Here is a 13,076-nt window from a genome sequence, read left to right on the forward strand (position 1 = left end):
AAATATTGACGTCCATAATTCTTAATAAAGAATTAAGTATTGAATGGGGTGTCCTAATTTTTGTCACATGACTGTATATATTTATATATATATATATATATATATATATATATATATATATATATATATATATATATATATATACACACACACACACATACACACACTTTTTCAGGCTACTGTACTTCTACTGTACTTCTACACAGATATACATACATTTAAACACACACATACACACACAGCATTTGGTCAAAGTATTGGAGAAATTTCAAAAAGTAAGCTTCAGTCATAATGGATTGTCATTCTTCTGTAGGCCTCTTGGTGGACCTGCATTACATTATGTGCAGTGCAATACAGCAAAGCACTAATCTGGCACTGAAAATCGCTTCTGTAACAAAGCCATCAGGACAGAGTCGTGACTCGTGTTGCTCTGAATCATCCGCCAAGACTGTGTATTTTAAAGCTCATAAAAAGGTCACAAAGAGCAAAGGAACATGTGACATGGAGCCTCAGAGGAAAACGAAGTCAAAAGGCTATCAGCCATGCTGAATAAATGTAGAGACGGAGATGGGGGAGAGTACAAATGTAGAACATGGAGCTCCCCACAGCCGCTCATAGACGAGATCAGAGGAATGCTGGGAAAGGGACATCCACCGGGAGCGGTCTGGAGCCCTGGAGACAGCTGCCAATGGAAACGAATCCAAACTCTGCTCTCTGGCTTGCTGGACCCCTCGCTTGTACGAGTTCAGTGAGGCTGAAGAACACAACTCCCTGACGTCACCCCCCTATTCATGTAAACAAACAGCAAAACAACGGCTCCAGACCATTCCGAAATCTGACCTCAGCTGTTTCATGATGGTAAAGGGAGAAAAAGAGAGTTCAAGGCCTAAAAAGAATTTAAGGCCTGTGCTGGAGCCGTACTTTTAGCATGTTCACACTTCCCTAACGACTGCCAACAGAGTGAGTAAGCCACAACATAAAGTATGTCATTCCACCAGTCTTGCCTGTTTTAACTGACCTTTACTATTATTCACAATGAAAATCATGTGTATGAGTACATCAAACAAAACATTTGCTTTTAGTTATTTTGTGTTTATAAGAATTATCCATTAAAGCAGGTGTTCAGAGGATTTAGGCCTGTACTACCAGAAGTGGGTAGAAAGTAACTGCTATTACGCGTTTATATTTTAGTCAATAATATTTAATTACTAATTCCTTTTCTGTGTTCTTTTCATTATGTTTGTAGCAGCATTTGTACTGCTTTGCAACACCTCTGAAGTTTGAGGTTCAGCATTTAATTTCAGACAAAGAGTGCATCGAAAAGAGAAGAATAGCACCAAACAAAATGTGGAACCCCCCTGGTAAAATGACATGTTTTCTTGATTCTCTATAGGCTTAAATATGGTATTTTTCTGCAAATTTTAGCACACAATTTCTTTTTATTTGCTGAGTGTAACATACTGGAAAAAAACACAAAATGTAAATTGGGCATAACTTTTGCACAGGCCACATTTTGTGCATTATTTTATACCTAATATATTAAATTCAGCAAATAAACAGTATCTCTGCATTAAAATGTGCAGAAGTGTGTTCTCTACTGATGATGTGTACATAATTTCACTTTGAAAATCAACAAAACAAGTTTTGTTTGTGCCCAAACTTTTACCTGTGACTGTATACTTTATATGGATAGAAGAGTCACACAATACTGTTTAAAAGTTTGCAGTCACAGCTAATATGTTTGGAATCACCTTTTTGAGTAATATTATTCAGCCTATACAAAATGTGATAATCACTGCAGTTTCAGAACAGATTTCACTTCTAAAAGGATTCTAGAAAGGAAAGCTATGTGTGTGTGTGTGTATGTGTATGTGTGTGTGTGCGCGCATGTGTGCGCGTGGGAGACGTAAAGCCTTGCCCCCATCACTCCTCCACCCAGCCAGACTCCTCGCTCCCTTGGCTCTGGCATGCTAACGAGGCTTTTCCCCTTGCTTCTCAGAAAGAGGGAGAAACCAAATAAATAAAAGAATAAAAAGAGAGAAAGAGTGGAGGGGAAAAAACACACGCTGAACTATAATTTGTTATATCTTTCAGCTCCAATTAAAAATAATATCAAATCTTTTTGTTCGACTTCACAACAAGACTTCAAGAGGGCCCCCAAGACTCCCTCTATTTGCATCCCCACGCAAAGCCCACTGCTGCTCCTGAATTCCATTAATTATATGACCTACATATCAGATAGTTAATATTCCAGGCTGGGAGAAAGAGTGCGAGCCAATAGTGTGGAAGTCTAAATTTGGAGACTTCAGGACATCAGAGCTCCCCCACAGCCCACGCTTTTCTGGGGTGCGCTCTTTGATCTCCTTCCTCCTGACATTGTTTGCAAATGTCTGTTTAATGGGACTGGCAAACATGAGAACACAGCCACACTCGAGTTTTCAAACAGGCCCATCTCCTCTAAACCCCCACCACCCCCACCCAGCTCTGTTATCACAGCCCAGCTCGCATTATTCACATAACAAAAGGTGAGCGAAATCAGAACAGAGCAGAGTGACAGTCACACTCACTACTGACAGCAGCATCACACTCATCAGTACCATCACTCACATGGTCAGAGCACTGATGATGGAATAGATGGGCAGCAGAATTATCTGCGCTAAGAAGTCTTGCGATGGTTCACCGAATGTCAACTAAATATTTACTAAATATTTATGAAGCTTTCATTGCTGCTCAAAAGTTTGGAAACACCATTCAAAAGTTTATACACATCCAATGCGGTAGTAGAGGTGGGCGTTATGACAAAAACATAATTTCACAGTATTTCAAGACATTTTGTTGATACAAGAGCCATAAACTGATGATTAACTGGTAATTATTGACCAATCAGTTAAAAACATGTTACTTTTATTTTATTTCACGCAATAAACAACAGTTCCATTTTGAATAGGAGGGTTTATCACTGAAGTTGAGGAATGTTTTTGAACAGTGTGCATTGCTCTGCTAGACAGGCCTCCTAAAAAATGAAGCGTGCAGCTACAAATAGCGACGGGGGGATCACTTTTTGAGAGGACAACAACAAAACAGTGACATACTATATTAAAAGCAAACATCCACTTTAAATTGGGCGACTAATGTGAGGCAAATATAAGTTTAGAACTTTTCTTACAGTAGCCCATCAGTATATATTCCAGTCATTTCGTCAACTATTTTGGTTGTATAATCATAGTTATCAGCCCTCTGTTCAAACAAACCGGGGTCTTACGTACGTAGAGTATGTTTAATAAAGTTTTGGGTCGGTGGTATTTACAAAATACCATCGACCCAAATAATATTCAATGATTAAACATTCTGTTTGGCAATAAATTCACTTAAACAGAATGAATTATGTCCTACCTTAGTACTGAAAACATGTAGTACTAGCAATATCCATGACATACTCAGAAAATGTTATTGTGGCACAACATAGCTAAATGTATCACAATAACGATAAATAGTGTCCTTCTATCCTGGCTTATTTGGTAGCTGATGAACATACAAAACGACTCTAAGGGGAGGGCGAGGGGTTGGTTTTGTTTTGCTTCAGTTCTGTAATACTGTGACAAAGTGCTGTTTACTAACAGAAAATAAATGTTAAAAAAGATCACAAAAAAGACATTTTAGAGACAACTAAGACGTACCATAATGATACACAGAGGTTTAGATTAGATCAGAAAGCTGTCAAAAATTAATATGCAGAATATAGCTAATAGGAAGTGTTCAAATCACAAGGCAAATGATATTAAATAACTAATTACAGTATATTATGATTTAATAATTTCTTGTTACCATTTAAAAACTTACCAAAATACTTGACATTCTGAATAACATGCTTAAAAACATCTTTTCAAGTCTCGTTCATAACTACATAAGTTATTATTGTATATAATATACACACATCACATAAACTATTATTGTACATAATATACACATATTACATAATTTATTATTGTGTATAAAATATATATTTTTAATCAAAGATGTGTCCAGTTTTGGTTGATGAAATGACAATGACAAAGGCTCTGAGCACATCCACACAAATACACACAGAGACACACACAGACATACGCTGAGACACACCGAGACATACTCAGACACGCACAGGGGCTGATCTCTTAATCAGTGTCCAGTTCAACTGTGGGCTTTCTCTGAAGACTGTGGCCTGGCTGCTGTAAGCCAGAGCATGAATATGGAGCTCTTTTGCGGTGCGGGGCTTGCTTATGTTTTCTGTCTGATATCTCTGCCCCATTCCCATTTCAAAGGGAGGTCCACCCAGGGGTTTGACTTTTTGATCTGGCTGGCGACGGACTCGACCACCTGCATGCGGTATCAGGCTGGCCTGGCCTGGCTGGATCCCCCGCCGGTCAGAGCAGAGGCTGGGAGCTGGGCACTGAGCCCGCTGTTGCTGCCACGGCACTACCTCTCTCTCTCTCTTTCCCTCAACCATCAGCCTGGACACACATTTAACACTGCTGCCATTTTATATATCTCACAAAATTTCTTGGATGAAACCATATGACGTAAAAAGACAGGTAGAATCTCTGTGTGGTGACGAGGAGCTCAACAGACATACTAGATACAGATGATTAGTCAGAGCTAGGGTGGGTGTGGTAATTCAAATATACAGATATCCAAACTGATCTTGCTATTTGTTTAGTTAACTCCTTAAACTGTATGGAGCCATATGTGGCCACAGTTCAGTTCCTGACACTCACAGTTACACTTGTTACAACTTGCACAATAGTTCATAGTAGTTACTGAATAATTCATAGTGGTTGCTGAATAATAAGTCAACTGAATGACAAGCCTAGGATAGGCATTAATCAGGTATTCAAATAAAGCATGTGAAGTGTATGTGGACAAATTTCAAATAAAAAGATAACACATAGTTATAGCTAAAGGGGAATTCCATTGGTTGCTCAAAATTTCCTTGTAATTAAATCATTAGGATGTAAACCAAGTCATTTATAGTGGTTTGACGTGAAATGCTCCACTCTAGACAAACATACCAGGTCACAATGGATCACAATAATGTTGACAGATGTCTAAAGAGTTTGATGCCTCTAAAACCTACACCTCAGGAAGTTATTAGATGAAATGGTTATGAATAACTTGCCTGAAGCCTGAGACATCGTTTCATGATAGCTTTGAGAAATAGTTTTGGCCTACAATGTATTCTATTAAACCTTTCACTTCACCCAAATAGTAAATCAAATGGCTATTTTTTTATTACTATATTAGGCATTGCAATCCCTGCCCCAAGCCATATGAAGTGGGCTGGATGTGGCCAAGTTAAGGTTTCATACTATCTTTACATCAGGGGTCTCAGACTACCAGCTTGCAGGCTACAATGGCAGTTTGTGAGCCCTAATGTAGAAGATCCCTTAAATCGGTACAGAACCTTTACATAATGTGAAGGTTCTTTAAATCTCTTTTACAAACATGGTTCCTTAGGGAAGCAAAGAACCTTATGTGGCACTTTTTGTTGAAAAATGGGGCATTTCGGTGAAGGTTAAAATTTCTATTCGTAGTTAGAGGAATGATCTACATGTGCCCACAGAAGCTACCTTAAAGTAAGTAAGCTGCCAAACTTCTTCAAACTCACAGGGACATTTTCTGGAAGTTAATCAAGCTAAGAACCACACTATCAATGCTTTCAATACAGAATCCCCACTGCCAGTGTAATGTAGTCCAAGGCTTAATCTGGGTCCAGAGTGTATTTCACCCCTTCCTTCTTGATTGTAGAGTCATCAATTACTTTGTCCTGCACAAAGTCACACAAACAGCACAGCCTCCTCTAGCCTAGTCTGACTGCTTTTGAGGCCTTGATTGAATCAAGCACACGGGCATTAAACAATCTACCATCAAGGCAAATGTTTTAATTGATATGATTATTCTTTAATGATATTATGATTTCTTAAAGCAGGCATTAGCATTAAAAGTTAATGAGATGACTATGACCATGACAATATAATTAAAACCCTCAGGAGTTCTGATGCTCAAATGAATAATTTACAGTGAGCAGGGGGGTGTCTCCCATAGCCCAAAACAGCCGGCCGTGTGATCGGAAGTGAGAGAGAGAGAGAGAAGGGGGGAAAAGGAAGAAGAGCAAAAAAGGAGCTCTGCTTTTTCCCCCTGCTGGCATGGCTGACTTTGATTGGGGGCCACCCTATTAGTGGCAGAGTATTTGGGTTGTGCCTGTATTAAACCTTGAAGCCTTTTGGGATACAGACTCTACGTTTGATAGCACTGTGTTCTAAACTGAGGATTCTGATCCTATGAGATGGGTAAAGACAACAGGCGCATGCCGCTGTACGCACAACACATGTCACAACCTCTTGACTACCTTTAACCCCATGGAGGAATTCATGCATGCATGCAGTTCACTAATGGCCCTTTAGTGAGCTATAAAAAGAGTAGCGTGCTGGTTGGGGTGCTGCTCACCCACACACGGCTCTTCACTGCCATAAACATGTGGAGCTGAGTGGCCCTCTCTGGCTCCAACTTACAACAATATTTATCACAGCACGTTAATGTGCCTTTCCTCAGTACACAGCAGTGACTCTCTCAACTCACCATGACAAACACAAACTGAGTGTGTGAGTGAGTGAGTGTATACGTGTGTGGGGGGGGGCTTTGTGGTAGTGCAGGCTCTTCAGAACATCTGTGCTAAATATTTCAGTTTATTTTGTTCAACCTTGCCTCTACACGCCACATCCGTAGCATATGACCAACACAGGCAATGGGCTCACCTGCCCGCTGTCATCTATTATAATGCCGTGTTCACACTCGGCACATTTTGTTTAATTAAAATGGTGCAATTGCTTTGTTAGTGAGGTTCATTAGAACATATGAGAACACTGTCATTCGAACCCTCACGCACATTAAATAAGCAGACTGAAACCATCTGAGAAGGTGAATCTGGGTTCATTTCCAAATGAACTCTGGTGCGGTTCATATGAAATATGAACCCAATATGGAGTAAAGATGTCTATATAGATAAAACTCAAAATAAACATTTTCTCTCTGTAGACCTTCTTTTCTTCCTGCAACAGACAAATCCCTGATGCTTTTGACACATTTTTACATGTGCATGTGTTTATCATCTCCTTATGAGCTCTAAATAGGTACACACAGTTTCGGTTTTGTTCTAAAATACTTGATATACACATCAACTGGCACGTATTGATTATATCATATAGTGTCACATTTTCAATGTGTTATGAAAGCAGTAAGAAACCAGAGGCCATGTGTTTTCACAGTGATTTCACTCCACATCATGGGAAAACTATGTGCAGCATCTTGTGCCTTACTGAATATCACAATACATACATACATACCTATAAGCTTACTCAAGCCACAGTGCAGCACGATTCAGATATCATGGATATAATTTGGATATTATCCCAGCTACTGTCGCTAAATGTATATCAAAAAATCTGCTGAATCAGCTGTGACGTTTGTCCATAAGACTTTTGATTACATCTTCAATGTCAATTATAGCCCTATTTGAGCTGGATTAGTTTTACATGGGGAGACAATGCAATTTGAGTGATTACCGAGGAGATTCGTGATTTTAACCCAGTACAAAATCGCAAACATCCGCTATGTAATAATGCCAGAGTAAATGACACTTAACAGCTCAGAATCATGGCATCTGTGCATCATCATGAACATCCATGTGATAACGTTTTGATCTGGGCTCTCTGGGGTAATTTGGCGAAATTACAGAGATCCTTTATCCCATATACAATCAGTCAGTCAAATCAGGCATAGATTACATTACTGGACTTTCTCTGGTAAAACTAATCCAGCTTGAATATGACTTAATTCAGTGTGAACGTAAAGAGAACCAGGACTAAAATCCAAAAAAGTATAATCTACTGCTTTGTTCTGGTCCAAGGGAACCAAATTACAAATGTAAACTCAATTTAAGTGTTTTTGGAGTCAAGGTTTTTACAAGGCTTTACTGAGAAACTTCAAATTTACTGTCCAAGGTAACTGACCGTACACTACAGATGCAAAGATTAGGCTGAAAAATACTGGAGTGTTCCTTTAGGTTTGCAGTAGTGCTAGATTTTGGCTCGCCTGCTAACTCATTTTCACATATAACCCACAAAAAAATACCACCTTCACATGCTGCTCTTCTGAATTACACCAGTCTATACAACACTCTATACAAGTTATAAGGCAAGTGACAAATTTGGTGAAAAAAAACACAACAAAAAAATATTAATCAAATTTCCAGACACTTAAGAAATGTGCAATTAAAAGAACTTGGCAGGTGGAAATGGATATAGCAAAAGACAAGAAGCACAGCAGTGTAGAGAAGAAAAAAAGTGTTTGTGTTTTGTTTCTCATTCCAGATTTCTCTGGTTCCAGATGACTTTGAGATGCCATGCGGTTTTAATGTTGGAGATGGGCTTTATTTGCCTGCTTTCAAGAGCACAGGGGGGTCTCAGCAGCCAGGCTGGGATAGGAAGGGAGGAGTGCAGGGCCGTCATGCAGAAAGTCAGAGAGGCACGGGCATGGCGGCGGGCGGTGAAAAAGCTCATAAATCCTGATTTGAGCAGGGCCCCGAGCCGGCAGGCGCGCTGCACCCACTACATTTCTTAAATGCTACGTCTGATTAAGTCTTCCCATTAGGTGACAGCTGAACTTTAACATTAATATGATAATATTGAAATAAGTGCGTGTTATTTACTTAGCGGCGGGGCGGCGATGGAGGGAGGCAGGGGAGGGGTGGTGGAGGGTGGGGAGGGAGTCGGGTAGGGTCGGGGGGGGGATGATGAATGATTTCTGGACAGCTCCTGTGACACCAGGCAGCCGCGGCCCCTCTAATGAGACTTGACAAAATGGAGACATATGCAGAAATACTGGTTACAGTCTACGTCCCCGACAACCTCCCTCTCTCTCTCTCTCTCTCTCCCTCTCTCTCCACACCCTGTCCTGATTGTCTACAGCCACTGAAGCATCTATTTCAATTGGCACTTCCTTCCTGGCCCCAGGATTTTAAATTTAGCTGGTGTCATTTACATATTACTCTTAATCAAAAAAGAAAAAAAGAAACAAAACCTTGTCGTCACGGTTCAGGGAGAGGCGCAAAGGCACTTTATAAAATGGAGATGTGACAGACGTTAAAGTAAATTCTGTGTGAGCGTGTTTGCTTGTGTGTGTGTGTGTGTGTGTGTGTGTGTGTGTGTGTGAGAGAGACAGAGCGAGAGAGAGACTGTGTGTGAGAGAGAGAGAGAGAGAGACAGAGAGAGATAAAGAGAGAGATGGAAAAGGTAGCATATGGCTGTCTCTCTACGTATATAAGTGAAGGAAAAAAGAAGGAGAATGTGTACATTGCCTTGATTATCTGAAAAATTCTCTTTAACCAGGAAATGTGTAGTTTTAGGAATCTTTAAAAGTGGACACTTCACACAGTCAGACTGGGACATTAAGGGAATAGTCCAATGTTCTTCACCCGCATCTCCATCTACCGCAATCTTGATGCATTTCCACTTAGAACAGAAACCACTGTTCACTCAAAATACACTTCAACATGGTTCTTATTAGGAAATCATTTGTCTGGATTTTTCCAGGATTTTACATTTACATTTACGGCATTTAGCAGATGCTCTTATCCAGAGCGACTTACAATTGGAGCGTTTTTTTTACACAGGTAGGTGAAGGTAGTGTTAGAAGTCTTGCCCAAGGACTCTTATTGGTATAGTGTAGTGTGCTTACCCAGGTGGGGATTGAACCCTAGTCTACAGTGTAGAAGGCAGAAGTGTTACCCACTACACTATACACTATTTTCCAGCACATTTTCCACAACTTCCATTCATGACAGCTGTTTCTTACAAAAATGTCAAACTACAATTAGACTTATATCTATCCTTAACATTAATGTCAACAACACATCTCTAAACACCTTATGGACAGACTCAACCAGGTAAAAACACTGCAAAGCTATAATGCTTCCTAGCTGTCAGTATTTAGTAACCTCACACTAATGGCAAAAACACAGCTTGACCTCAAATAAACAAATATTACTAATCATTGCCCTCTAAAGCACCATTCAGTAGTTGTTTTTCATAAGACTCATGGAGTGTCTCAATAAAAGCATTTTTTGTGTTCTTTAATTTACATTTATTTGTTTTAACCCAACTGAAAAAACACAATTCACAATTTTGTTTGTTGTGACGTAAACATATAATTCTAACAAGTGTAGATAATAAATGTGATCGACTTAAATAGTTGTGAGCAGGTGGTTAAGTACTAACTGTTGCCTATCACAGAGTACACTAGTTCAGCTTTAAAGGACTGTATGAAAACTATATAGGAACAATTTGGCACACAAGTATCATCTCAACCTGACTCTCCTGATAAATACCCTCGAGTCAACAGATTTTCTGTTCTTTTCTAAGTACAGGTAAATTGTCTGGTAATCAATAATATAGTGCACATGCAGTACATTTACTTTTAGAAGTATATAATACTTTTAAATGGCATATGTGCCATTTAAAAGTACTATGTACTTTATGGATATGTATATGGATATGTACATAATACTTTTAAATGGCACATACTTTTTTCTACTATTTTTGTTTTTCCTCAAGTTCTGTTTATAAAGTTTGTGTGGTTTTATGTACTAAAGTCACTCATATTTCATTTTCACCTGACTATTTTACAACCTCTGTCTATCCCTCAGAATTAAACAGGCTGTTTTTGTTACTGTGCCTTTAGAAATGATATATGTAATTGAGATCAGTTCTGATTGGCTGCCCTGCAATGTGCTTCATTCAAAAAGCAGTCTGGCGCTGAAACACTCCTCATAACTTCAGCATGAATGGGCAGGGCTAAACTGCTAAACAAGCAATTATAAACTTGGTTTAAACTGTTATTGTACTGTTTTGCAACTTGGTTTTGCATATATGGACTGTATGGACTGGGAAGTGAATGGTTCATATTGAAACTTTTACAATGTTTATATAGTAGGTCAAAATTTTTTTATAACTAAAATGTGATTTTCCATGATCTGTGCTCTTTAAGAAACAAGCGTGATGTTTATAGTTAACAGATTCTGGACAAAACTTAAAAATCGCCTGCACCCGGGTGCTGTTTTCTTTTTACCTTAAACTGCATTTCTTTCCACACATTCAAGCAGTTTCACATGGGGTGTGTGTGTGTGTGTTTGTGTGTGTGAGTGGCGTGCTCATGCACTGGTTTGTACATGAGCAGTAGTTCAGGCATCTACAGAGGAGCAGCAGAAACAGGGTCCCTACCTTCCTCTTACCTTCTCAGCATGCCGGTCAGGATACGTGAGCTTTTGCCCAGGTTAGCATCCGTCTCTCTCAGCTAGAAAGAGGAAAAAAAAATATATGAGAGATCGCATCACATCACATTGTAATCACATGCATGGGCTGCAAAGCAAGGCAAAAAGACAGAAGGATCATGTTTGGAAAGTATAAGAATTACAACACAAAAGACTGATTATAACTTGTGTTTGGCATATTAATAGATGCTGAAGCATCTTCCTTATATCCAGTTGTGAATTCTTTTTCATTTTGCTGTTTCATTTTTTTCCCTCGCTCGCTGTCAAAAGATGTTTTTTTTTTCATTCTCTCAGTACTTTATGTGACTCTCTGAGGGAGATGGGAGCGAGACAGCCATTTCTCTCGAGACATGCGTATGAGAGCGTATGTGTGTATTTAGGAATGCTGACGTTGCTCTGGAAGAGAAGTCAGTGAATTCTGGTTGTAGTCAGATATGTGCTGCAGGAGGCCCTCCCTGCTAAAGGCCTTTTCTCTCCCCATGCTCAGCAGGGTGCCTCTCTGCTTTACTGTCACTCTCTGGAAAGCAGGCTGCACTGTGCTGCACTGTGTTTTGTGTGAGTGTGTGTGTGTGTGGTGTGTGTGTTGGTGGCCAGGCTCAGAGACAGATGTGGTTTTGGGCGGGTTTGGGTTCTGGCACCAGCAGCAGCCTGAGAGCCGCCTGATGTATCTCTCAACGATGGATCCATCCCATGAGAGTTCCTCTAGCTTTTCCCAAAACACTTTCTCTCTTTCTCTCTCTCTCTCTGTCACATGGTCATTACTGTGCTCATTCTGAAAAACATGGTGAATCTGTCCAAAAATTGAGGACACACATAAAAGTTCTAAACTAACTAAAGAGTGTACCAATACAACATAGTAAATGATAGTTAAAGAGCCCATTTCATGGAAAAAAGTTTGTTTTTAAAATAGTTTGACCTACATATATACAAAGTTATATGCAAAATTTTGGATGCCCCTGGTGAAATTACACATTTTGTTGATTTTCTAAGTGAAAATAATCAAATTCTCCAACACACGTATCGCCGCTGTCAGAAGAAAACCTTGTATCTCCATTTTTGTCTATTTTCAGTTTTTGGCATAATTTGAAAATGCCTGTTGCCCTTTGCATTGTGTGTAAACCAATGTGCTGTGGACTAAACGAAACAGCCCAAAATTACTTGGAAAAAAGTCTGGTTCCATTAACTTACATTAAAAGAAAAGTAGGTTTTTCTTTCCTTTTCCTGTACAGTTGCCATTTTGGAGATACGAGGTTTTCTTCCAACAACAGTGTCATGCACATTTAAACCACAGTTACTGTTAATTTGCTAAAAAAATAAAAGATTAAATGTGACCTGAGTAAAAGTTATGGCACAAGTTATATTTTATTTTTCCAATATGTTAAACTCAGCAAATATATAGAAATTGTGAAATTTCATGAAGCACTGATTGGCCAAAGAAGAAACTGGATGATGACTAGAAATTATACTGGGCTGCCATGAAGAGAGCTTTGGAAATGGTTAAGCGAAAACATTAACATACGTTAACAAACATTAACATATTTTACGTAATACTGATATTTGTATTTATTCTAATATTAGTGTTTTTCTGACCAAATACACTCACACTGCTCAGATAAACAGCTTTTTAAATATAGTTTTCTTGGTTGTCTAAGTCTGTTGCGCATTACTGTATCTCCATCTTTTCAGCCAAAAACAGCTCCGCCTATTCACACTAAAG

The 13,076-nt window shown here is 39.2% G+C and overlaps 1 protein-coding gene across 2 annotated transcripts in view; it reads right to left on the reverse strand.

The window, feature by feature from the left end:
- The window catches only part of vti1a (vesicle transport through interaction with t-SNAREs 1A), a 155,246-nt gene that overhangs the window by 48,981 nt on the left and 93,189 nt on the right, over nt 1-13,076 (reverse strand). Inside the window, exon 7 of one of the 2 annotated variants that reach the window (XM_036572678.1) lies at nt 11,321-11,382. In XM_036572678.1, the coding sequence (XP_036428571.1) occupies nt 11,321-11,382 (62 nt within the window). Of the gene's footprint in view, nt 1-11,309; nt 11,383-13,076 lie in introns of both variants that reach the window. The other variant, XM_036572679.1, reaches the window with a different exon arrangement.

This window comes from Colossoma macropomum, unplaced genomic scaffold (genome assembly GCF_904425465.1).
Source record: "Colossoma macropomum unplaced genomic scaffold, Colossoma_macropomum, whole genome shotgun sequence".
NCBI classification, from domain to species: Eukaryota; Metazoa; Chordata; class Actinopteri; order Characiformes; family Serrasalmidae; genus Colossoma; species Colossoma macropomum.